The sequence below is a fragment of the Hordeum vulgare genome, chromosome 3H (genome assembly GCF_904849725.1).
Source record: "Hordeum vulgare subsp. vulgare chromosome 3H, MorexV3_pseudomolecules_assembly, whole genome shotgun sequence".
NCBI lineage: Eukaryota > Viridiplantae > Streptophyta > Magnoliopsida > Poales > Poaceae > Hordeum > Hordeum vulgare.
The window spans coordinates 497591683-497617698 of record NC_058520.1 but is presented as its reverse complement, the minus strand read 5'-3'; the positions used below and the strand labels follow the sequence as shown (position 1 = coordinate 497617698).

Below are 26016 nucleotides of genomic sequence, written 5' to 3'. Positions count from 1 at the left end.
GCTAGGCCCTAGGCCGCGCCAGGAGGCCGCTTGGGTGGGTCCCACCTCCTCCAGTGCCCTCCTTTAGCCTATATTTAGAGTCCCGAGAGGAAACCCTTCCAGAACTTCTGGAATCGCGAATTTCTCCATCGTTCCGCCGCTGCAGCGCTTCCGAGATCGGGAGCGTTAAGAGACCTCTTCCCGGCACCTTGCCGGAGGGAGGATTGACCTCCGGGAACTTCTCCACCGCCATGGACGCTTCCCGGACGTGCCGTGAGTAGGATTCTACAGGCGGCTTCTTCCGACACGCGGAGACGAATTCCGATGAGTTCCAGGTAGATTCCGGTCAGTTCTGCGGCGACGCGTTTGCTCCGACGAGGTTTGACCACTTTACGGGTTGAACTGTATACCACCGGTACTCAAAATGCATCTCCGCATGTCTATCTCGCCCTGAGTAAAATATTTGGTAGGACATATCCTAAAACTTGTCACCATATCCATTTTTGGATTATTTTCTTCGGGGTTAATCTAACCTTCTTTCCATGCATTTCTTAGATATAGCAATCACAGAAGAAAACAAAATCACTAATCAAGGAGCACCTTTTTCAAAGATCACTTTCATCTTTTCAGGTTGCGACAAGTGACGCACTATATGTGTGTTAATTATCGCAACCTGAGAGTTTTCCCTTTTTACTTAGATCCGTATTTTCAAAATGTTTTATCTTTTAAACGTGCGTTCAAATCTTGAACCGTTTTCATTTTTGGATTTTCTCGCGTCGAGATCTTCAAAACTAGATTCCATGTTCATAGGTTTTGACGAACTTTTTTTATGAAAAAAACAAACGAAAAATACCATGCCTCTCACGAAAAAAAGAAAACACATTTTTGTCGTTTTCGAGAGACACAATCATCCCTCTTGCCGAAACAAAACTGCGCCTCTTATGAAAGAAAAATAAATAAAAACATGTTTTTTTGCTTTTCCGAGAGGCACGGTTGTGCCTCTTGCGAAAGCAAATCCATGGCTCTCGCGAAGGAATAAGAAAACAAAAAATAATATTTTTTGTTTTCGGAAGACACAGACGTGCCTCTCGCAGAAGCAAATACGTGCCTCTGATGCAAGAAAGACCATGCTTTTAAAAAACATGTTTTTAGAAAAACCTTTAAAAATATCAACCTAAAAAGCTGAAAACATGTAAAAATATTAAAAAAATAAAATTTGAAAGAATAAGGATGATTGAAAACGCGTCAAAAGACAGCGCGTGAAAATGATAGCTGAAAAGCTTTGAAAGAAGTACTCGGCAACTAGTTGCTCTCAAAAAACAAAATCTTTCAAAAAGGCTGAACACGAAATTAAAGTGGGCCGCCTTCTGGCCCGCATGCCTGTGGCTTGCCCCGTCCAAAACAAAGCGCATCGTGCACGCATATGCCACTCTCTCCGGAGCCCTGAGAAATTGCTAGCCTCTGACAAGTGGGGTCAGCTTGCAACAGCCAGTCCCCCGAGACCCCGACTCTTCCACCTCCTTCGTCCACCGCCTCGCCGCCGCCTCCTTCCTCCCCCCTCCCCCCTCCTCGGGCTCGGGCGCCCCAGTCAGCCCCCTCTCTCCTTAAACCCTCGGCGCGAGCCAAACCAAACCCCGTCGAACCCTCCCACATTCCTTGCCCCTCCCGCAAGCCGCGCCATGTCCCGCATCGCGAGGTCGCGCCTCGCCCTCACGCTCAGGACCTCCGCCGCCCCCTTCTCCACCTTTTCACCCGCCGCCGCCGCGTCCTCCGCCTCGAAGGAGGCGGCTGCCGCTGCCGACGCATCCCTCGCTCCCAAGGATGCGGCGGCTGCCGCCTCCGTGTCCTCTTCCGCCGCTGGCGATCCCTCCCCGGCGCCGCCTTCGGGGGCCCGCAGTGCGTTCGGCCTGCTCAAGACCGGTATCCTCACCGCCGTCACCGCCGCGTTCGGCGCCACTGGCTATGTCACATACGGTGCGATCTCCGATCCGTGTTCCTCCGCGGGATCGCTCGGTTTGGTCTGGTGTCGCGCGTGTGATTCGTGTTTTCGTCTCTGTAGCTTATTCTCTGGATGAAGTGGACCACATGACGCGGGACTTCCGGAAGAACTCGAAGATTCCAATCAGCGAGGACTTGTCCGGCTTTGAGGTAACATATCGTGTTTTTGGGTGCTTGTGTTGTTTTATCCTGTTATAAACATGAGGCAGCAACATTTGGATGATTTTAGGAAATGTGATCTGATGAGGTGTGCACTAAACTTATAGCATATCATGCATGGTAGTAGTATTTTTTGTTGTTGTGATTTGCATCATCTCCTATGTTGTAGCTTACACTTTCTGGAATAAAATATTTGGTCGTTAATTTTGAGTAGCAAGGAATGGGCATGTATTAAAAGGATGTGAAAATCTTTTGGTCTGGAGCATGATGTTCTATGGGAGGCTTGCATTGAGGGGTTTGGGAAAACCTGAAGTAGAGTACAACAATAACTTTCTCCACTGGATACCAACCGTCAATTGTGTCTGACAATAATGGTTTTTCATGTGTGCAGAAGTTTAAGGCTATGGCTTATTCAGAAACTATGAAAGGTAGGGACTACTGCACACTCATTCCTTGTCTTTACTGTTATCTCTTGGATGCGGATTGCCAAATATCGTGCAGACATTTTCTTCATCCACCTAATGAGCGACTCACTATCCTGTTATGATTGCTTAGTACTACATAAACTGGCAGCTTCCAGGCAACCTTGGATAATTTTTCTCACACACCAGTGAATAACCAAGTCTCTTCACTTTTAAGTACTCCCTCCGTCCGAGCGTGTCAAAAACGCTCTTATATTATGGGACGGAGGGAGTAGTATACAGTGGCCAGGGAACGCGTTTCTTTATTAACAGGAGCTTGCGTATCATTAGACTGCATGTATCAAATTATATATTTTTTAAATATACTGCGATCAATTTGTATGAAGAGCGGGTGTCATTGGTACTAAAATTGTTGGCTATAATCTATTCAACCTGGCTGTAAATCATTGCATGATAATGTTTGTATATGTATATTCTAGATTGCTCTACAAATGCACATCACAGGGAAGGAGCATGAGATGAGCTTATTGATTAACCTGAGCAGCTAGATACGCTCTTCAGTTAACATCTGTTACTACATTATTTGTTAACTGTCTGCTTATGTTCCTTATCGGTTGAGTCATTCGTTCTTTTTGCCTGCTCAGTATAAACTGTATGTTCTGTTCTGCAGTTCCTGCTTCTGCTATTGACCTCTACTTGGATGTCAGGAGCCAAATTGAAGATCAAATTCAGGCTAGTAAAAAAGATGGACCTTTTGCTATTGGTGATCCATTTTTTATATTGTGAACTATCCATTCTTTATGATACTAACAATTATATGCACTGCAGGGATTTGTTGAACCATCATCAGAAAAACTCCTTCCAGATCTACCTCCTCAAGAACAGCATGTCTTTACCATAGTTCTGGATCTGAACGAGACTCTTGTATACTCAGATTGGAAGGTGAACTTGTGTTTCCTATGAAGTTTAGAATCTTGTTGTTTGTTATGCCTGCTGCTCATGTGCTGCACATGTATTACGAGTGTATGGCAATATGAGTAAATCTTTAATATACCAGAAATTTGGACTTCAAACTTACTAAAATTAGCTGTATAGAATATCAAAAGATAAAATATTTAGATTCATTGGTAACACATGTTTGATTTTTTTCCTTCTGTATACGCCTTCCTATTTTAGTTTTATAGCATGCAGGCTTTATTTGTTGCCCCCCCTCCCCCTGGTGCTGAATATTGGTTGATCAAGAATTTATGGTAACTGTTTTACATATACATATATATATATTCATAGCGTGAGAGAGGATGGAGGACTTTCAAGAGACCAGGAGTAGATGCCTTTTTGGAACAGCTTGCGAAGTTCTATGAAGTTGTTGTGTATTCTGATCAATTAAGTATGGTAAGTTTTATTCTTTAGCTATTCAGTGTGTGTGCGCAAAATCTAACTCAAATGAAACTTTGCTACATGTGTAGTATGTTGATCCTGTTATGGAAAGACTGGATGCAAAAGGCTGTGTCCGGCACAGGTTATCAAGAGTTGCAACTAAATATGTGCATGGAAAACACTATCGGGTATGGGGATCTTACCTGCTGCTCCTGTCGTTAATTGTGTAGCTCAACACCCACCACTCCAGAGAGTTCGTAAATATGTTGCATATTGTGTAGCCCAATTGTGTATGGGGATCTTACCTGCTGCTCCCGCCATTAATTGTGTAGCTCAATACCCATCATTTTGAAAAGTTCGTAAATATCTTACATATTGGGTGAAACAGTTTATGTTATTGATGCTTTAATTTAAATTCCCCTTTCTGTCAGATAAGTCCTATATATCCTGTGTGATGTCTTTTGAAATGTATACTCTTACTAGTAATTTAGAAGATGCTAGGCTATATGTTGGCACAACATGGATTGAAATATGCTAAATACTAGAACTGGTCGCACATGCTTTTACTTTTCTTACATCTTGACAAGGTTTGTTATCTGTTACACAAAATTATTAGCGATCATGACTCACATCATGCATTTTCGTTTTGATAGAACTTTTAAGTATTTTTTTAGAGTTGTCACATGTTTACACTGTTGTAGTTTTTTTTACAGCACCACTGTGTCACCCCCATAGGTTGGGTTATAGAGACATGCTATTATGCACGAGTCATGCCTTCTCTTATAAGTTTTTCTTTTTGGGGACATATAGAGAGTTGCATAGCCTTATGTGCATATATGCTTTTGCTCTATCTTGGGGTTCCTAATGACATTTATGCTGCTACCAATTTTGGTCGCTGGCACCAGGAGTGTGCTGCTGGCATCATTGCCGTTGAACTGCTGTGGGGCTCCTCCTTTTGATTAGAATGGAGTATAAACCAGACTTCGACCCTTACCCAACTCATTCTAAAGCATAATCCAACCCGGTCCTACCTCGTTAACTGTGTCCTATTTCAAAGTGTCTGGATGCGAGTGCATTAGAGGACCCTAGCCCTTTTAGGCCCTGATGAACTATTCCCATTACCAAACCTGACTGGGAGGGGTTGCAATCATCCCATATGTATTGATAGGGCTAAGGCCTGTAGGGGTGTTCAATCACGAATTGGGACATAATCCAGCTACTTGATAGCCTAGTAGAGTTGTAATTGTATTGACCGGCTTGAGCTGTTTGGGCTGTGCGAAAAAATGAGTAGATGGACCATGTCAGTTTTTGGACGGTTTGAGGAAACTGTTTTGAACACCCCTAGCATCATGTACTGGTTATTTCTCCCCACTTTCTCAGTTACATATTATGTGCCTTGAGAAGTTGTCTAGTCGAAATAAATTCTATAGAGATTAATCATGGAAATGTATTCATTTTAATGCAATCATCTTATGGTAGGTCATGCTGCTTATAGCTGGTGATTAGTTACTGAATAGTTTGCTGACAATTCCCACTAGGTCATTCTTATGGTGATGAATAATGCTTGTTCAATCCCATTGAAATGTGGTAAATATTATTCGAAAAACTTGTCAATATTATAAGGTCTTGGTAACATATTTAATGATGCAATGTGTTATTTCCTGATTTTTAATGTATATGATGTTCAGCAGTGCCATGCAATTGTCCCATCTTACATTATGTTGTGATTTATTAGGATTTGTCAAAGCTGAACAGAGACCCTGCACGAGTTATTTATATCAGTGGGCATGCTCTTGAGTCATGCCTGCAGCCTGAAAATTGTTTGCCGATCAAACCTTGGAAGCTTGAAGCCGAGGACACTCAACTGATTGATCTTATTCCATTGCTTGAATGTAAGCTCTATGGAATTGAATGTTTTCTCTTCCAGTTTTTGTGTTCTGCTAGGCGTTGCCAACTTTGGAATCTTGATAAATTAACAAATCCTGCAGATGTCGCTATGGCAAGAGTTTCTGACATCAGACCTGTCCTTGCATCCTTTGAAGGCCGTGACATCGCTGCCGAATTTATTGAGCGTTCGAGGTAAGCAACTGTATTTGTATTAGCTACAGACTTCTAGTTGCTTCCAGATGTAGTATAGGTAATCTATTATTGGAATATAAGGTGAATCCAACCTGTGCAATGCTTATCAAAACTAACAATTAGTGTCACGACTATAATTTTATGCATCACACTCGGGTAGCTTGGCAGACCTGTTTAGTGACTTGAGTCCATGCCGTTAAGAAACAAAGATATTGGTTGTCACACTAAACTGGGCATCATGCAACAGTTTGTCCAACAAGAAGTAATTTATGAGGTTAAACCAAAGTACACAAACTACTCTTGCCGTCATGATTGGTAGTGATTGTTTTTGTTCTTAACGGGACAAAAAAAGTTGAGTTTCCTTGCTCATACTGCCATAACAGAATTTTTGGACAACCTTAATTTGGTTCAAATAACTGTCATGTATACGCACGACAGGTTTATGACCATGTTATATACTTGTGATATATTCTCAATGAAGTCTGCTAAAGGTAGTTTTGACCATATTTTCGAAGCAGACCCATATTTTAGGATGAACTGAACTAAACTTTGCCTTTTATTTGTTTTGAACATTTTCTGGTTGTCCTGGTGAACATGGAGACGCTTAAAATGTTTTAATCGAATTCTGGTGTACGCTCGCTACCTTGCTCCTCAGTGAGAGACAACCGCTCGTCCAAAAGTATCAAACAGTGGATGTTAAGTGGACAATCTACTCGGTACTTAAAAAATATGTAGCATGTATGAAGCTGAATCATGCTTATAACACCGAAGAACATATTAATTTCCATAATTTAAGTAAGAAGCTGCAGTTTTGTAGGATTTTTGATTAAAAAAATAGCACACACCACTCACTTAAGTTGTGTTTTCAGCGCATCCTACCGCGCGTCAGTGAGGCAAGTTTTAACATATCCTGAAAATCCTCTTTTCCGATGATCTAAAGTCTAAACACATCACCGCACGTGAACACCTCAAGGACTATCCATCCGAAGAAACCCCCGCGTCGCCTCGCTCTCATGACACTGGGGGTAGTAATCCTAGCCCTGCCACTGTTCTCCCCCTCCCATAGAGTCAGCCCCCTTTCTCCTTAAACCCTCGCCGCCGCCAGAGGGTGCCCACTAGCGAAGCCTGGGCCGACCCTGAGGAAGGCGGTAGCGGGGCACTGTCCCTTGCTGGTGCGGTGCATCGAGTGGGGCTAAATCGCGACGCGTAGAGGGGATCCACTGGCGGAGGTCGGGAACTACGGTCTGTGTGCCGGATCCGCGCGATGCGCGTCCATGGCAGCGTGGGGGAGGTGCATGGCCGCGCGTGCCTTGGCTGCGCGATGGAGGTTTTGGGCGCAGTCATCGCAACTTGGAGGCCGAGGCACGAACGCGTGTGTCACTGTCGTGGGGTGCTGCTGGGGGACACGGCTTCCCTTGGCGGTCCGCCTCTGGCTAGAAGCGGCCGGATCTGACGGCCCCTTGCCGGCCGGATTTGGCGCAGGCCTGGAGATGGCTCGGCCGGCGACGGTTTGCAAGCAGATTGCGTGGCGGCTCCCTGTCGGGATGGTGGTTTGGGCAGCGCCTAAGGGATGCTCTGGGCTTGCGCTGCCGGTGGTCCACCGGCTAGTTCTGTGTGGTGAGCAAGTGGCATTTGCTGCTCCGGTCTGGTGGTGCTGTGTTGGAGACGTTGTCCCGGCATAGGTTCTTGGTTCCGTGATGCAAGTCATGCTCGACTACGGTTTGGGCTGATGGCGAATGATGCCTTTGGGTGTGATTTTCCTTGTTGGAGGCGCTATCGAGGGGATCTGACACCTCTCCCTGCTCCAAGTTCATGTCTCCCGGTGAAAACCGTGTGTAATGGTGGCACCTTTGGTATCATTACTTTGTTGGAAGCATTGCCTTAGAGCCAAGTTTGGTGTTGGGAGCGTTTGGTGGTGCATCCGTTTGAGGCTGGTCGTTCGGTCGACGGTGAGAGCAGCAAGAGCAACCTTAATATACAAGTAGCGTCAGGCGAGCTATGTCTACTAGCCTCGTGGGGATCAGAGCGGCATATGTCTCGCTCTTATGGACATATCGTTCCTCTCCGTTGTCGTTGATGTTTGCAGATATGCTCATGGCAGCCTGGTACAATACGATGGTTGTCGGTGTGCACTCTGGTACCGCTTGACTGCCCGCCCAGGTGTGTTGTGGGGTTTAGGCTTTCTGGCGCTTTGTATATGTTGTGATGCTTTAGGCCTGGTCTAGTTAGGTGTCGCTTTTGTTTTTGCCCGATTTTCCTCAATAAACCGAGCAGTCCTACTTTTCTTTCTTCTTTTTTAGAACTGTCTTTGTGCAGTGCATTCCTCCTTTGGGAGTGTTTTTGTAATACCTCTTTCTGATCAAGAAATTTGGCGGTTCTCCAGCCAACATTAAAAAAAAAGTCTAAGCACATGCAGCAACTGATTGCGTGCATTAGAATGCACTGTTTGATAATCACTCTCTTAGGCCCTGCTTGCCAACTTTGAAAAATATGCGTCTGGATTAAATTACAAAAGTAAATCAAGGTGCACAATAATTAACCTTCAACAACTGTCAGTCACTTGGGGACTTTGGTTTCCAGCCAAAGGTTGCCTGACCTAAGGTTAGGCGCACATAATTTCTTAGGTGAGTTTTTGGTTGGCTGCCACAGTTGTGGCTTGCGACTTTACTAGTCACATTACTCATGAGTACAGACTCGGTGTTTTCTTTAATAGCATATTTTTTTACAACACTTTACTGGCAAGCCACACTGTCCTGTGGGGTAAATCATTACTATTTTGGCTTAGTTGTGGCAAAGTTAGCTTTTAACCAAACAGGCCCTTTGAAATGACCAGGTTTATTGCCAGCATATCATTTTTGAGTTTTGTGCTAATTACAAATCAACTTATCTGATGTCAGGTCGATATTATTTCATATGTATAGAGGATTGTTATTTATAGGAATTGAATAAGATATGGATCAAAAGGAAGAACCGATTATAATATTTTAATTTTCAGCCTTGTAGTGTATAATGTCGGTAGGCTCCAGCAAGCAGTTTAGGTGTGAAGTGCTGCTTAGCTTTTCTTTCAGCTACTACTCACAGCAATGTTCGACAAAGTGGAAGTTTCCTATAGTGTGAAGTGCTGCTTAGCTTCCTTTCTTCCTGACCTAATCTGACAGGATTTAAAGGAAGTTAGGTCTTTATCTTTGTAGGCTGTGTTGTTGTTTTAGTTCCACTTTGATGTAGAACTGTAATGCTTGGTGAAGAACTTTTAACGTGTCTGAAATATGAATTGCTAACAACCCAGCCACCAAACTAGAGTATATATGAACTTGATGGCACTTCTCAACTTTTGATATTTGCTTATTCACATGGCTGTCCTGGGATCCTTTGTTTGATTAAGAGGTTCTAAGAACACAATCCATCATTTTGCAGGCGCTTGCATGAACAAAAACAACAACATGGACGCATTTGGCGGCGATGATTATTGAATCTGCTGGTAGGGAAGCAGATCATTACACCAACTTCAATACACCTAGAACTTTTTTTAGAACTGTAAGACTTGTCTTTGTAATTTTGCCAGACTTTCATTTCAGAAATCGCCTACTTTTGGTAATTGCGTCATGTTTCAATTACTATAGGTGTCTTGGACTAATGTCTGACCAAGCTATATGAGAATTTGAAGATCACGTGAGCACATGTCAATTTAAAGTTCACTTTGTTGACAATATGATAATTTGTTAAACGAGCTCCTGGTATTGTATTTCATTGATTGCTGTTACCCAGCAAAAAAGTGCGGTTTGACAAGGTCAACTGATGTGGTTTAATAATTGTTTGTTGTGTTATTGGTATTCTCGTGTCCTATATGGTGGTAGTTTAACCTCTCTATTTGGACGGCTGATACTGGTCTTGGGAATAAATTCTTACTGCCTCCAAACGATTGGAGGGAGTACTACTGTTTGGATGTTGTTTGTTAGTTAGTTTCCATAATACCATGCCTTTAAAATGCAAGTACTCCTAAAAAACATTGCTAAAAAGGACGAGGGTTTTGAACATGCGATTATTGTATCGGGTTTCTGCACACTCCAATCGGACCCTTCAAACCCTCCCCCAGGCGTTTAGGGCGTGTTTGGTAGCCTACATTAGATCTGAGCAGGCCTGCATGAAAAGAAAATGGCATGTTTGGTTGGTTGCCTGGTTGCATCTGCTTCTTGGGCCGCATGAAATTTAGAGGCACGGCACGTGTGCCTCTTTGCTGCACGCTTCGAGGAGTCAGGGAGATGGGCGGGACGTCTCATGACTTTCCTCTCTCTTTTGTGTCATTACCCATTCCTCCATTCACACAACCACATCTCACTTTCCTCATTATTCATTTGATTGCTCGTCCGTCGTAGCTCACTCTGGGCGTTTGGGTACCCTAACCTGCTACCCAAACCGAACCGAATTATCCGAATTGTCGGGTAATACGGGTTCGGGTTCGATTCTCATCTTCTGACTGTTCGGTTTTCGAGTTAGGGTTCGGGTTCTATTGTGGAAAATCCGAAATACCCATACTATCTGAATTATTCATACTAGCCAAATTATTCATGATATTATTACACTTACATGTTACCCATACTAATTAAGATACCCATACTATATAAAATACTCTCACTATTTAAATTATTCAAACCAAATGTTGATGTGTGCTTCGAATATTTTGGATTTTCTGGGTACCCGAACTGAAATTTTGGGTAATTTGGGTTTGAAATTTGATTCCCATTTTTAAAAACCCGAATTATCCATAACCCGAACTGCCCGAACCGAAATAACCAAAAATACTCGAACGCCCAGGCTGAGTCGTAGCTCCGCCTTCTGACCCCATCAACGCGAGTAGCATCCAAGACCGGTGCGTGTCCGACATCGCGAGCTCATGCATTGAACTAATGGTAGCCATGCACGCGTTGTCGCCCTTTTGCACTAGGCCCCTTCGTCGGACCAATGAGGTGTCGGCCACTCCGGCTCCGTCGTTATATCTGAACCTAGTGTTCCTAGGTATGATGGCGTCGCGGGAGGGAACATTGGGGGCGCCGCTACATGGAATCCCATCGGGAGGAGTTTTTTTAATCCCCATTCGTGGGTTTTCTCCGGGAAGCGCAATAGGGCCATGGACGACGACACTCTCTTCCTTGACCTCCCTTGTGACCAGGAGCACCGCTACATCATCGATGGCCCTCGACATTGTCGGCTCGTCCTTTTCGGCCAACCCTTCCTTTCTGTCGGGGTTTTCTCCTCGACCGGAGTATGCTCCAATGACACCCGCTCCGGTAAGTTGCATTTCCCCTGAAAGCACAATTGCTCCCAAGGATGGTTTTGATAATTGATCACAACATATGCAACATTGGACTAATATGTTTTTTCAAGTATATTTCAGAAAAGTTCAAAAGATGCTTTGGCTAAAGGCTTATGTGGAGATGCCCCTTGATGCAAGAAAGGAATAAGATTGGCTCAAGCTTCAAGCTAGAAGAATCTTCATTTTATATTTGTAAGAAATCACTTTTGAGTCCATAGGAAAGCCAATACTATTAAAAGGGGGTGAGGTAGTAAAATGAACTGGTTCCTCAAATGCTCAAAGTTAGCCACCAAAATACTCGTCATTTTCCCCACATAACCATTTTGTCCAATTCCACATACTCAAATTCGGTGCCACCAACTTTCACATTTTGGCCTCACCGAGTTTGACCTCAGACATAAACCCTAGCCATTTCCACCAAATCGGTGCAACCGAAACCATATCGGTGCTAATGAGTTCAGGGTGACCAACTTTCTGTTGCCTCGGTACACAAAATCAGAATTTCCGAGTTTGAGTATCGGTGCCACGGAGTTTGGTCATCTGACCATTAGCTACCTTTCCGGTACCACCGAGTTGTGTATATAGGTCTCACCAAGATTCAAAAGTTGCTGCCTTTTGTGCTAATAGGTACCACCGAGTGTATGATTTCAGTGTCACCGAGTTTGCCACTTTAGGTGTAACGGTTGGATTTTGTGTGCTGCCTATATATACCCATTCACCCACCTCTCATTTGTGGGAGAAGCACTCATAACACACACTTCATTTCTAGATCCATTTTCCAAGAGAGAACTACCTACTCATGTGTTGAGACCAAGATATTCCAATCCAACCATTTGAAACTTGATCTCTAGCCTCCCCAAACTGCTTTCCACCAAATCAATCTCTCCTACCCATGCCTATTCTGTGAGAGAGTGATTTTGTGTTGAGGAGACTATCTTTAGAAGTACAAGAGCAAGGAGTTCATTGATCTATCACATCTATTACCTTTTGCAGGGTGGTGCATCCTAGATTGGTTAGGTTTCGCTTGGGAGCCTCCTACTTCATGTTGTGGAGTTGAAACCAAGATATTTGTAAGGGCAAGGAGGTCTCCTACTTCATGAAGATCTACCGTGAGTAAGGCTAGTCCTTCGTGGACGGAAGTCGTGGTAGAATAGACAAGATCACTTCTTTGTGGACCCCTTGTGGGTGGAGCCCTCCGTGGACCCTCGCAACCATTAACCTCTGTAGGTTGAAGTCTTCACTAACATGGACGTATGATAGCGCCACCTATCGGAACCATGTCAAAAATCGCCGTGTCAACCTGATGCGTTTGATCTCCCTATCTTACTCCTTTACTTTACATTTGCATGTTTTACATTCCGCTTCTACACTCTTAGAACTGCATGTGTAGGGTGTCCTTGACTTGCTATAACTGCCAAAACTGCCCCTCAACTAAAATTGGGAAAAGGAATTTTTTTGATCTTGTCAAGTAGTCTAATCACCCCCCTCTAGACATACTTTCGATCCTACAAGTGGTATCAGAGATTTGGTCTCCATTGCATTGGTTTCGCAACCTAGAATAATATGGCGTCCAGTGAGGGAAATTATCACCGTAGATGTCCATACTTCGATGGCACTAATTTTGCTAGTTGGAAGCATAAGATGGAAATGCACATTCTTGGTTTTAATCCTCATGTTTGGGTTGTTATTCGTGTTGGTGTGCAAGGTAACTTCTTCGGATAAGGGCATGAACCGGATCGTGATGCGACAACTGGTGAACTGAAGATGTTGCAACTCAATGCTCAAGCCCGCGACATCATCTTCAACTGTCTATGCCCCAAAGAATTCAACAAAATCAGCCGCCTTGAGAATGCAAAAGAAATTTGGGATACTTTGATCGATATGCACGAAGGTACTGATTTTGTCAGAGAATCTAAGTTGGATGTGCTTCAAAGTCAGCTTGACAAGTTCAAGATGAAGGATGGTGAAGGTGTCGCTGAAATGTACTCTAGGCTAGCTATCATTACCAATGAGATTGCCGGCTTAGGAAGCGAAGAGATGACCGACAAATTCATCATCAAGAAGATACTTAGAGATCTTGATGGAAATATGACATTGTGTGCACATTGATCCAAATGATGCCAAACTACAAAGATCTCAAGCCAACTGAAATCATTGGTAGGGTTGTTGCTCATGAGATATCACTCAAGGACGAAGATGAGCTGCACAGCAAGTCAAACGATGCTTACAAAGCTTCATGTGATGCTCCTGCTACTTCAAAGGACAATCTTGTCACTGATGAAGAGATAAGCCTCATGGTTAGAAAATTCATCAAGTTCCACAAGAGTAGAGGCAAAGAGAGAAGCTCAATCTCAAGACATGATGAGAAGCGTTCGTCGAGTCATGATCGGAACTGCTACAATTGTGGGAAGCCCGGACACTACTCCAATGAGTGCTCGGCTCCCTACAAACAAAGAGAAGAGTCACCTCGAAGACGAAGCTCAAGAGATGAGCCACCTCGCAGAGAGAGAAGGACTAGAGAAGATCGTTATGAACGAAGACACTCACAGAGAGGCAAGGAATCAGAGAAGGACAAATACACCAAGAGCAGCTGAAGAAGAAGACATCAAGCTCATGTTGGTGAATGGGTTTCTGGCTTCGAGTCTGACAACCATTCTGAGAGAAGCTATCACTGCAACTTCGACTATAGTCAAGATGAAGGTGTTGCCGGCATTGTACTTGTTTTCTCGAACTCCTACGACTTATTTGATTCACCAAATGAGGGGTTCGGAAACTTCTTCATGGCTAAAGGCCCCAAGGTATCACACCCCGAGTATCTTGATTTTAATGGTGATGAGGATGACTTGTTAGGAGAAGATGACTTGCTCTTTGATAAAACTAGTGATTGCAATGAAAATGAACTTTGTTAATTATTGAACTACTAACTCAAGAATTAAAAACTCTTAAGTTAGCTCATGAAACTACTCTAGAAGATCATAGAGAGCTTGCAAGAACTCATGAGAAGCTACGCTTCGAGAAGCTCAATTTGGAGCAAGAGCATGAGTTCCTAAAAGCGATCAATGATGATCTTCAAAATAAGAGTTCTTCTTATCTAGCCAAACGATTACTCTCATCTAATTTTGTTCCACAAGTTAAACCTAAGAACACTAGTAACAAAGGCAGTAAAGTTTCTTCATCTAGTAACAACAATGCTAAAGCTAAATCCAATAATGTTGTTGGTAGTAGCTCTCTTGATTCCACTAATGATTCTCTTAGCCAAGTTACACTTGAGCAAGAAAATGATTTATTGAAAGGGATTATAGAGAGAGGTGTCTTCAAGAGTCTTGCCGGAAGTAAACAATTTGAGGAAATCGACCGTAATCAAGGAGGACATTGTAAGAAGCTACTTCAACGTCAACGGAGATGATTGGGAAGAAGGTCCATATCCCATTCCTAAGTTTTTCCCCAAGAAGAGAAGTATGATCCCGCTCCTCCCGATGGAACAAGCTCACAAGATGGACTTCTACCACGAGACCACAAGGGCAAGGGAAAGCTTCAAGATGACATTGACTTATATGAAGAACCCCAAGTCAAGGTCAAGTGGATTCCCAAGGACACTACTAGCACTACCTCATCTAGTGCTACCACAACTCCAAGGATTCCCATCAAGTTGATGTGGATTCCCAAGAGGAAGAACTAGAAAGTTCTTGAGAGGTGACTCCGGCAATGAAATTCACTCTTATTCATTTTGGCAAGAACTATATGCAATCAACCTCAACCATCTGCATTAGTTCAAGGAGTCACACATTCCCTCAAAGGTAAGCAAGGAACAAGGTAATTAATGCATCTTTGGACATCATCCCATGTGTGTTTCACTCCATGTCCATAGATATTCTTGCATATGTTCCTTTTGCTTTGAGACTAACCCATGTAGGTGATAAGAGTAAGAAACAACAAGGATTGCTCCCAACTCAAGATGATCTTCATCAACATTGAACATCCACCACTACTTCACCTACTTTAAGTCTTCTACAACAAAATCCAAGGTTAGTTTATCCCTCTTAGGGGGGATGTCATATCAAGGGGGAGACTTACTCATTATCTTGACTATACTCATTATCTATATTTCTTAAACAATCACGTTACCCAACATGAGTCATTGTCAGACAAGGTCATTGTCCTACTCCTGTGGACATACAACTCATCCTCTTTGTGCTCAATGAAATGTTCGAGCACTTTTTCCTATTCTTTTGCTTATTTATAGGCAAAACATGGATTTGTCGAATGATGACTATGAGAATAAAGACTCTGACGAATTCATATACAAAGAGTTCATTGATTCACTGGACAAAAATGCTGAAACGATGACGACGACCACGACCACGAGCATTCAGACATCGTGTATCTTTTTCAGAATATTTAGAACTTTGAAACATTTGTTTTGAATTTTTTTCAAAAAAAGAGAGCTCAGTGGAGCTCGAGCACTAAAAAGCATTTCTGCTGCCGCGAGCCCCAAGGCTTCACACTGCGGACGAGACGAGTCCGAAATGCCAACGATTTCCGCTTGGATTTATCGTGGACGCGGGGGCATCGCGTGGCCGAGCCCGTGGTCGCGTGCGTTTGCACCGTACAATCGCGGACAAGTGGACGTGTCCGCGGCGTGCGCGTCCATGCGAGTGCAGAGTAGTGGGTCGGCAAAGAGCAGTGCACACCGGCAGTAGGAGCGGCACGACGGCGATGCAGGCGCGCGCGTTTCCCCCGTGCCTGCCGGGCCCCGGGCGCAACGACCTCTTCCTCGGCAGCGTCGGCAAGAGAGCTCCTGCCGTCCGCGTCCGGGCCGTTGACGGGCCCTCGGCCGCCGCAGCCGTTGCCGACCTCCCGCCCGCGGAGGTCACCTGGCAGATCGTCGTCGGTGCTGTAGGTCGGCACTCTTTCCTGTCCTCTCCTACGACTAACTACTGTATCTGATGATATCTGCCGGCTTTCGGTCCACTTCCTTCTGCAGCTGGAGTGACGCCCTTCGTCGTTGCAGGGGTCGAGTTCGGCAAAAGAATTGTGAGTTCTGGCTCTGTTTCTTACCCTTCTTTGAGGCCCTGCTCGCTGTTCGTTGGCTGCATGAAATATCTAATCTAAAATTAGCGCCCTTTGCCCTCTAAATTCAACACAACACTGCTAACCAGCCGCTGAGGTAATGTTAATAGTTTACTTAGGGTTGTAAGCAGTATTCTTCGAACGGCCTTCCCACTGAAATCTGATAGGTGAAGAGCCTATCAGTCAGACCACGGATCCACAGCTGATGTATCTATCCACTTTCATAGTTGGTTATCATTGCTACACTTTGCTTTACAATGGATGCTCTTCTCGTTGCTTAGATTGAACAAAAGAAATGCGAGATCTGTGGAGGCTCTGGCCTCGTAATGAAGGAAGATCTGTATGTTCGATGCCAAGGGTGTGGTATGCATTCTATGCTTCAGTTTCACTGCACTTCTCCCGTGGCCAGAGTAGATTTTTGTTTACCCTTTGCTGTGCTGTCCTGCTTCTTTGTCAGGTGGTTTTCTTCCATGGCAATCGTGGAGAAGATTCTTCAAAGGGTGAAGATCATCAATCACATGTCACCTCGACCATCACTAAAACTAAGGACGGGAGGCTGTAAGACCAAGTGGCCAGTACATTGTGTTTTCATTGCGTTTCTGTAAAGTAAGTTGAACTGATCGTTCCGAAAGAAAAGAAACGCTTCAGACTGTAGAGTTGATTATGCATATTCTCGACTAGAGATGGCCAAACACCAATCCAAATATGTACTTATCACGGAGCGTTGCTGCTATTCGAGATCATGCTCTAGTGAGTCAAATGGGCATATGCCGCACTGATTCCTGACCTGCCACACGACCCTGTTTGAAATCATAATAGATTATTATAATCTGAATTATAAAGATAGATTATACAATCTGGTTTATAAAAATAATCTAGGTGGACATGTTTGGAGGCCAGATTATATAAACTGTAATCCAGGTTTTACATTGCATAATGACATATCTGTTTTCTGTTTTTTCTTTAAAAAGAGGAGGCTGACGGTGGTAGGAATATAATTATCTCCAACTTTACAAGGATAATGAGTCATTAGCAATCAATAATCTAATTTTAGCTGAGTTCTAAATAATTTGTCCATCTAATTTTTATAATTTACACTGTAATATGTCATGTTTGGAGACAGAATAGATTATAAAAACTGAATTATATAATCTGAGTGGTTCCAAAAAGGGCCTAAATATCTTGCTGTGCAAGTGGGGGAGTTTGAGGCAGCTAAAACACCGTTGAATTCTTTTCCTGTTTGCCACTTACTTCCTCCCCTCCTGACCCTATCCTAGTGCCGCCTCGCCGGGAGGCGGCCGGGGCGACGCACGTCCTCCCTTCCTCCGCCCCTCCTCCTCCCAATCACCCCTGCCGCAATCAGCGGACGCCCTCGGATCTAGCCCGGGTGGTGTCATCGACGGCAGGACCTTCTGTACCCACGTGTGGCTCTCCTTCCCGGGGTAGAGGACGGCGGCGGTGAGGCTCCGCTTGGCGGACGTCCGTCGACTTGGAGGCGGTGGTCGGCGGCGGGCGGCGACGCTGCTAGTTGGTGGCGGGGTGGATTGGTGGCACGGAGTGGCCAACGGCATGCCCCCGGCCTAGATCTGGGCCCTTAGGGGCCATCTGGGTCCTAGCGGGCCGCTTTCGACGTGGCTTCGGTGCCTACTGCGTAGTGAGGAGGAGGAGCATCTCGGACCGGGGGCGACGATGCCAATGGTGGTCTTTTGCAGCGCGGCGTCGGGAGCTTTACGGACATCTCAGGGCCTGACTGGGCCTATGGGTCCATGGGCCTGGTATGCTCCTGCTGTTGCGTCCGGTCGGTTACTGTCGTTGACGATGGAGGTTGGGCCCTCCCGCGTGTCGACGGTGCTGCTTCCCTAGTCTCGGCTCCTCTTCTTTGTTGCGCAGGCCCCACTTCATGGTGTCGTGGTGAGATGGCTTGAGAAGCTTGAAGATTGTATTGGCGCATGGTGGTGGTCGGTATGGTGGCGGGCTCTAGAGCACTTGAGGTGAAGTTTGGGATCGGGAGAAATCCCTGTCGACCTGGACGACACCGACGCGGTGGCGCTTGAGGGTGCCGCCGTACGTTCCCGGAGGGCGTCGGGGGCTACCCTCCCCTTCTTCTCACCGCGTACGGGAGGAAACCCTTGGTAGAAACATCGTCATCATCGCGTCCCTTCTTGGGGATGGTTGATTGGTACCGGCGCTTCGGAGACTAAGAGCTTGGTGGGAGATCTCCGATGGGCGCAACGGTCATGAGGCTTCTTTTTTTTTGTTGTTTCGCTATTATCATCATTTGTTCCTTTTGTATTTTCTCTTTTGTTTCTTTTGGGCATGATCGTACTCCTTCCTCCCGAGCACCTATCGTTGGTTGCTTTGTAATACAAAGCGGAGGGAAACCCATTTCGGAAAAAATGCTGGTAGTTTTTTATCGTGCTAGAATTATAATTCATAACAGGAAACCTATGAAAAATGACGTGCAATTGTGAAAGAAGGCAAACGTCTCATAGTTATGTTATGTATGAACGTATTCCCCACTGGTGTGTTGTTTGTAAAGGTTCCGGTTGTCGCTGCACCATGTAGTGAAAATATGGCACCTTGCATCGTACAACGGTGTGAGAAGAACAAGATGAGCCATTTTGGTGCATCGTGCCTCCACATCCTCCAACAAAGACATACCTCTCCCAAGGAGGAAACTGATACATCCATTTTGCATCACTATTTCATACTATAATTTATCCTATTTCAATGATATACTTCATATTACGATGCAATTCTAGTGCCCATTTTCTCTTAAAATGTAAGGAATACAAAGAGAGGGAAAACACTAGACAACTGGAATCTGGACCAAAAATGCAATAGACAAAAGCAATTTTTCGGAGCTCCAAATGTAGTGGGGATTTTTAAGGAATTATTTTGGAATGTATGAGGAGTATTGAAGTGAAGATGGGTCGGAGGGGACTCACTAGGCCTCCACGCGGCCTTGTGGCGTGCCCTATCCCCTAGCTATGCCCATGGCCACGTGGAGCCCTGGTGGCTCGCATCCCGATGCCCTTTGGCCACAAAATTCCATTCACCCTAGAAAAGTCACAGAAAATCCCCGGATTTTCCGTAGCCGTCTGTGAGGCAGAGCTTCGGCATAGCACTTTTGTCTTCTAACAGAGTGATTCTGTTGGGAAAACTTCTCTCCTGGAGAGGGAAATCGAAGTCTTCGTCGTCACCAACACTCCGTTCATTGCGACCATCATCTTCTTCTTCAACATTTTCACCAACACCATCTCATCTCCAAACCCTGCTTCATCCTTTTTGTGTACTATTTGTATCAAACATCAGATTGGTAACTAGGAGTACTTATGTGTGTTGATTACACCTTGTAGTTGATGAATAGAAGATTTATTGGTGAAAGATTGTTGAGTACAAATTGTTCATCATATATTATACCTACTGATCATGATCTATATGATTAGTTGTGAGTATTTCTATTTCTTCTTGAGGACATGGGAGAAGTCTTCTTGCTTGTAATCATGTGAAGTTGATTATCGTCAAATGTTTTTATGATATGTTATGTTGGTCTTTCTCTAGTGGTGTCATGTGAACGTCAACAACATGACACTTAATCATCTTTGGGCATAGGGGTAGACACTACGGAAATAATTTGTAGATGATGGGTTGCCGGAGTTATATAAACCTAAATTCGAGTTTATGAATTGTTTCACGAGGGTATGTTTCGGATCTAGTTTATGGTTATATTTATCTTAATTACTTCTCTTGTAGTCGTGGATGCTTGCATGTAGAGTATAATCATAAGTAGATATTTGTTCAAGTTAGGATAGTACCTTACCTTCAGTCCACCCACGTAATACTTATGAGAGCAATGAACGATAACTTAATGAATCATGATGAAAATTACTCGACCAGATTCTCGTGTGTCCTCAAGAGCGTTGTGACTATTATAAGAAACACCACCGGCTTGTCCTTATCATACATAAGTATTGGTCCACTTTGTGCACTTTATTAATTTTGTCACTATTTTTCTTGTTATGAATTATATTGCTGCCAAGCTATCTATCAAAATTATCTTTAAAACACTTGGAGTGAAACCTTCATCAAAATTACATGTCAATTCCATGTTCTACTTGTTGAGTACGATAGTCAAACTTATTGAAAGGACTTCATTTGTTCCCTTATACTTCGGGAAATCAAACTCATTTCTGATGTCGTTGTTAGAGAGTGTAGCGCTCTTGGTAAGTGAAATTTGGTAAGAAAAACTTAAACTGTGTGTGCTTTTTTTATTTATAGTTTGCTCTTTTGCTTCGTCGTGGAAAATAATCCCTTAGATGCTTGATACATCTCTAACATATCTATAATTTATGAAGTATTCATGCCATGTTTACAATAATTTTATATGATTTTGGTATGATTTGATTAGAACTAACCCAGACTAATGCTGTTTTCAGGAGAACTATCGTGGTGTTGTTTTTGTGTAGAAATAAAAGTTCTCGGACTGAGCTGAAAATTTACGGAGAATATTTTTGGAAAATATAAAAAATACTGGCGAAAGAATCAACCATAGGTGGTCCACCATCTGGCCACAAGCTAGGGGCGCCCCCCTACGGCGCACCCCGTGTCTTGTGGGCCCCTCGGACACCGCCTTAACATGAGACCGACGCCAAAAATTCCTATAAATCAAGAAACCTCCAGAAAGAAACCTAGATTGGGAGTTCCGCCACCGCAAGCCTACAAAGCCACAAAAAACCAATCGGGATCCCGTTCCGGCACCCTGCCGGAGGGGGAAACCATCATCGGAGGTCATCTTCATCATCCCGACGGTCTCCATGACGATGAGGGAGTAGTTCATTCTCGGGACTGAGGGTATGTACCAGTAGCTATGTGTTTTATCTCTCTCTCTCTCTCTCGTGTTCTTGAGATGTCATGATTTTGATGTATTGCGAGGTTTATTAATATAGATGGATCATATGGAGTTTTCCCCTCTCTATGTTCTTGTGATGAATTGAATTTTCCCTTTGAAGTTTTCTTATCAAATTGAGTCTTTAAGGATTTGAGAACACTTGATGTATGTCTTGTGATGGGATATCCATGGTGACAATGGCATGTTCTATTGATCCACTTGATGTATATTTTGGTGTTCAACTTGTGGGTTCCGTGACCTTGGGAATCTATGCATAGGGGTTGGCACATGTTGTCGTCTTGACTCTCCGGTAGAAATTTTGGGGCACTCTTTGAAGTTCTTTGTGTTGGATTGAACATGATGAACCTGAAATTGTGTGATGCATATCGTATAATCAAGCCCATGGGTACTTGTGGTGACATTGGAGTATCTAGGTGACATTAGGGTTTTGGTTGATGTGTATCTTAAGGTGTTATTTTAGTACGAACTCTAGGGCTGTTCGTGACACTTATAGGGATAGCTCATAAGATTTATCGGAAAAGATAACTTTGAGGTGGTTTCGTATCCTACAATAATTTCTTCATTTGTTCTCTGCTATTTGTGACTTTGGAGTGAACTCTTTGTCACACGTGAGGTATTTACATATGATTCAACTATGTTAGTATTGTTGAGAGAACTTGCACTAGTGAAAGTATGAACCCTAGGCCTTGTTACTAAGCATTGCAATATTTTTTGTGCTCACTTTTATCATTACTTACCTTGTTGTTTATATATTTCCAGATTACAAAAACCTATATCTACCATCCATATTACACTTGTATCACCATCTCTTCGCCGAACTAGTGCACCTTTACAATTTACCATTATATTGGGTGTGTTGGGGACACAAGAGACTCTTTGTTATTTGATTGCAGGATTGCTTGAGAGAGACTATATTCATCCTATGCCTCCCACGGATTGATAAACCTTAGGTCATCCACTTGAGGGAAACTTTCCATTTTCCTACAAAACTCTCGCTTGGAGGCCCAACACGAGTTTACAATAAGAAGGTTGTGTAGTAGACATCAAGCTCTTTTCTGGCGCCGTTGTCGGGGAGGTGAGTGCTTGAAGGTATATCTTTATATATTGCAATTAAATCATTTAGTTTCTTGTTTTTCACTAGTTTGGTTTTTTTTAAAGAAAACTAAAAAAATGGAATTGAGGTTGCCTCATGTGCTTCATCTTTTCATTGTCTTTCGTGAAAATGATGGAAAGGAAAATTGTGCTCAAGTGTTAGAAGAAGAAGTTATTAAAATGTTTGGCACTAAATCTTTGAATGATGAGCATGATAGCAATATTGTTAGTATGAATTCTCTGAATATTCATGATGCTAATGATATGCAAATCCACAAGCTTGGGGATGTTATGCTTCATGAATATGATATTTTTAGTCCCCCAAGTTTTGATGAGAAAAACTATTATGATGATAGCATGCCTCCTATGTATGATGATTATTGCGATGACATTTATGCTATAAAGAGTGATAGTAACCATGAAACTTGTTATCATGATTTTAATATTCAAAGTGGTTATGTCAATCAAGTACCTCATGATAGTTATTTCGTTGAGTTTGCTCCCACTATTATGAATGAGAAGAAGTTTGCTTATGTGGAGAGTGATAAATTTTCTATGCTTGTAGATCATGAAAAGGATGTTGTATGTGATAGTTATATTATGAAATTCCTTCATGGTGCTATTAAAAATTATTACAAGGGAGGAACATATGCTTGTAGGAATTGCAATAATATCAAGTTTCCTCTCTATGTGTTCAAAGTTTTGAAGTTATGCTTGTTTTGCCTTCCTATGCTAGTTGATTCTTTCTCCCACAAATTGTTTGTTCACAAAATCCCTATGCATAGGAAGTGGGTTAGACTTAAATGTGCTTGCCATGAGATTCATGATGCTCTTTTGCATGTTATAATTATTATTCCTATGTGAGCATCATTGAAATCATCATGCCTAGCTAAAATGCTTTAAAGAAAAGCGCTTGTTGGGAGACAACCCAACACTTTTACTTTCTGTTTTCTGGTGTTCACATGATCAAGCTACTGTATTCATCATGTTTTATGCCTTTTATTTCAATAAAATGCCAAGTAAAGCCTTTGGGATAGTGTGGATGATAGTTGACTTGATTCTGTGCAAAAACAGAAACATTTGCTCTCAGTCCAGGAATTTCGTAAATTCACTGTACGTTCTTTTGATCTGAAGTTTTTTACACATGATTGATATAAAAAAAAATTCCTGTATAGTCCTAATTTTTCAGAATTTTTAGAGACACGTAAGTAAGGTTACACTACAGATCTTCACAGACTGTTCTGTTTTTGACAGATTCTGTTTTGCATGCATAGTTTGCTTGTTTTAGTGTTCCCATTGCTTATATTCAGTGATAAAAATTATGGGAATATTATAATACAGTAGGTATAATGTGGGAACAATTGTGAATCTTGTCTTGATAGTACCTAAGTGAATGATCATTATTTATTATACTAACCCATCTCACGAAGTTCCGTTAAGTTTTGTGTGATTGAAGTTTTCAAGTTTTGGATGAGACACCGATATGAGAAGAATAAGGAGTGATAAGAACCTAAGATTGGGGATGCCAAAGGCACCCCCAAGGTAATATACAAGGAAGACTGAAGCACCTAAGCTTGGGGATGCCCCGGAAGGCATCCCCTTTTTCGTCTTCAACATTATCGGTATATCTTACATGGAGCTATATTTTTATTCGTCACGTAATATGAGTTTTGCTTGGAGCGACATTTTATTTTGTTGTTCTCTGTTAGGTGTTATTTATAATATTGTTTTTTTAATAAAAAGTTTCAAGAATTGCGTTAGTATTCTTGCATTGCATGCTTTGATTGGTGTTGTGTAAAAACAGAAACTGGTGTTGTAGTGTTTGAATTTTCATATTTTACTGGAATGTGAAAAGTTTCTGAAATTTTTACACAGTGTTTTCATGTAAATTTATAGAATGTCCTAAATTTTAATAATTGTTTGAGTTATAGAAGTACACTATTTTCATAAATTGCTACCGACTGTTTTGTTTGGACAGATTGTTGTCATAGTTTTGTTATCTACTTATCCTATAGTTTCCATAGCCTATATTGATAGATATAAATTTTGGAAATGATAGTAAACAGTAGATGATGTTTGCAATTATTATGCAACTTGTCTTGGTAGTATATACAGAGTTGATTTATTATTATGTGCACTAACTTATCTCATGAGTTCTTTTCAAGTTTTGTGTGCATGAAGTTTTTGAGAATAGGTGAAACCGGGATACGAGAGGATTGAACAAGATACAAAAGCTCAAGCTTGGGGATGCCCAAGGCACCACAAGTAAACATTTAAAGAACTCTCAAGCATCTAAGCTTGGGGATGCTACGCATCCCACCTCTCTTCGTCAACTATCGGTTAGCCTATGTTGAGCCTAAATTTTTTTTTGTTCACATGATGCGTCCTATTCTTGGAGTGATAATTTTCTTTTGCTTGGTATTTAAAAAACATCTCAGATCTGAAAATCTTTATTAAGATAGAGAGAGATAAAGTCCTCACATAGCTACTTAAATTTTTGACTACTCATTGATCTTCACTTATATGTTTTGGAGTAGTTTTGTCATTTACTCTCGTGCTTCACTTATATACTATGAGTAAATGGTTGAATGAATTTAATATCATAAATCTCAGATTATATATGTTTTATATGCTTATCCCATGGGGAGTAATGACTTCACACGTAATAAGTATAGGTGGTAAAATTTATTGGAAGTTAGCAAACACCGCATTGGTCACTTGAACAATTCATGAAAGAATATTGAAGGAAGAGAGATTTCACATATAAATATATGCTCTTTGAAATCTTCTATGATTGTGAGCACACGCTAATTATTTTCAAACTTGAGAAAATTAGTTGAAGTTGGACAAGCAAGACAACGTAATGAGTTATGCTTGGGTATATTTGTATAGAAGTTATATTGTTATGTATCCTCCACCATGTGGTGCTTGCTTCCACCTCATACTAGCCAATACTTCTGCACCAAGTAGAAATACTACTTGTGCATCGAAACACCCTTAAACCCAAAGTTGTTCCATATGAGTTCACCATACCTACCCATATGCGGTATTTACCTGTCGTTCCAAGTAAATTTGCATGTGCCAAACTCTGAACCTTCAAATAATATTCTGTTTTGTATGCTCGAATCGCTCAATATAGTGACTAGGGGTTGTCAGTATCTTCCATGCTAGGTTATCTTCCATGCTAGGTGAGTTATTCTCACGATATGTGTTCATTCACTATCATTCACGAGAAAGCGGATGGTATTCGGGATGCCCAGTCCCATGCTAAAAAAATCAAATCAAAATATAATGAAACAAAACTGCCCCAGGATTGTTGTTTGTATGGACGGTACCCGTGGATTCGGCTCGCCGTGGAGTGTTATTGATTGGTGGAGGGGGGGGGGGTAAAATCTTTACCATTCTGTTTGGGAACCGCTTATAATGTATCTAGCATGAAAGATATCGAGATCTCTCGGTTGTTACGTTGACAATGAAAGCATACCGCTCAAAATTATTATTCGTCTCTGTTTTAAAAGCTTGAGCTCTGGCACCTGTGGAAATCAATGGTTCCCTCTGCGAAGGGCCTATCTTTTACTTTCTAGTACTTACCCTTATGTAAGAGTTATGGTGATCTC

At 42.6% G+C, this 26016-nt stretch overlaps 2 protein-coding genes across 4 annotated transcripts; both read left to right on the top strand.

Annotated features, from left to right (window-relative positions):
* Nucleotides 1-1464: 1464 nt before the first annotated feature.
* LOC123444475 (mitochondrial import inner membrane translocase subunit TIM50-like) lies at nucleotides 1465-9741 on the top strand. 3 transcript variants are annotated; one of them, XM_045121195.1, is made up of 11 exons: nucleotides 1465-1953; nucleotides 2039-2127; nucleotides 2528-2564; nucleotides 3229-3290; nucleotides 3387-3500; nucleotides 3846-3950; nucleotides 4025-4123; nucleotides 5671-5827; nucleotides 5924-6014; nucleotides 9429-9492; nucleotides 9635-9741. In XM_045121195.1, exons 1-10 carry the CDS (start codon nucleotides 1659-1661, stop codon nucleotides 9475-9477), a joined length of 1098 nt encoding a protein of 365 aa, XP_044977130.1. In that variant the 5' UTR covers nucleotides 1465-1658; the 3' UTR covers nucleotides 9478-9492; nucleotides 9635-9741. The 3 variants fall into 3 exon arrangements, 2 of the variants coding, with proteins under 2 accessions (XP_044977130.1, XP_044977129.1); XR_006631004.1 differs by having other exon boundaries at nucleotides 1468-1953; nucleotides 9429-9548; XM_045121194.1 differs by having other exon boundaries at nucleotides 1469-1953; nucleotides 9429-9741.
* Nucleotides 9742-15903: 6162 nt separating this feature from the next.
* Nucleotides 15904-17063, top strand: LOC123440282. The gene is made up of 4 exons (XM_045116860.1): nucleotides 15904-16225; nucleotides 16310-16359; nucleotides 16677-16758; nucleotides 16853-17063. Exons 1-4 carry the CDS (start codon nucleotides 16042-16044, stop codon nucleotides 16897-16899), a joined length of 363 nt encoding a protein of 120 aa, XP_044972795.1. The 5' UTR covers nucleotides 15904-16041; the 3' UTR covers nucleotides 16900-17063.
* The last annotated feature ends 8953 nt before the right edge of the window (nucleotides 17064-26016 follow it).

Excerpts from the sequence above, each read along its gene's own strand:
- LOC123444475 (XM_045121195.1), top strand. The coding sequence starts at position 1,659 with ATGTCCCGCATCGCGAGGTCGCGCCTCGCCCTCACGCTCAGGACCTCC. Across the intron at positions 3,291-3,386 it reads AAATTGAAGATCAAATTCAG|GGATTTGTTGAACCATCATC; the intron begins GCTAGTAAAAAA and ends TATGCACTGCAG. Across the intron at positions 6,015-9,428 it reads GAATTTATTGAGCGTTCGAG|GCGCTTGCATGAACAAAAAC; the intron begins GTAAGCAACTGT and ends ATCATTTTGCAG.
- LOC123440282 (XM_045116860.1), top strand. The coding sequence starts at position 16,042 with ATGCAGGCGCGCGCGTTTCCCCCGTGCCTGCCGGGCCCCGGGCGCAAC. Across the intron at positions 16,226-16,309 it reads GATCGTCGTCGGTGCTGTAG|CTGGAGTGACGCCCTTCGTC; the intron begins GTCGGCACTCTT and ends TTCCTTCTGCAG. Across the intron at positions 16,759-16,852 it reads TGTTCGATGCCAAGGGTGTG|GTGGTTTTCTTCCATGGCAA; the intron begins GTATGCATTCTA and ends CTTCTTTGTCAG.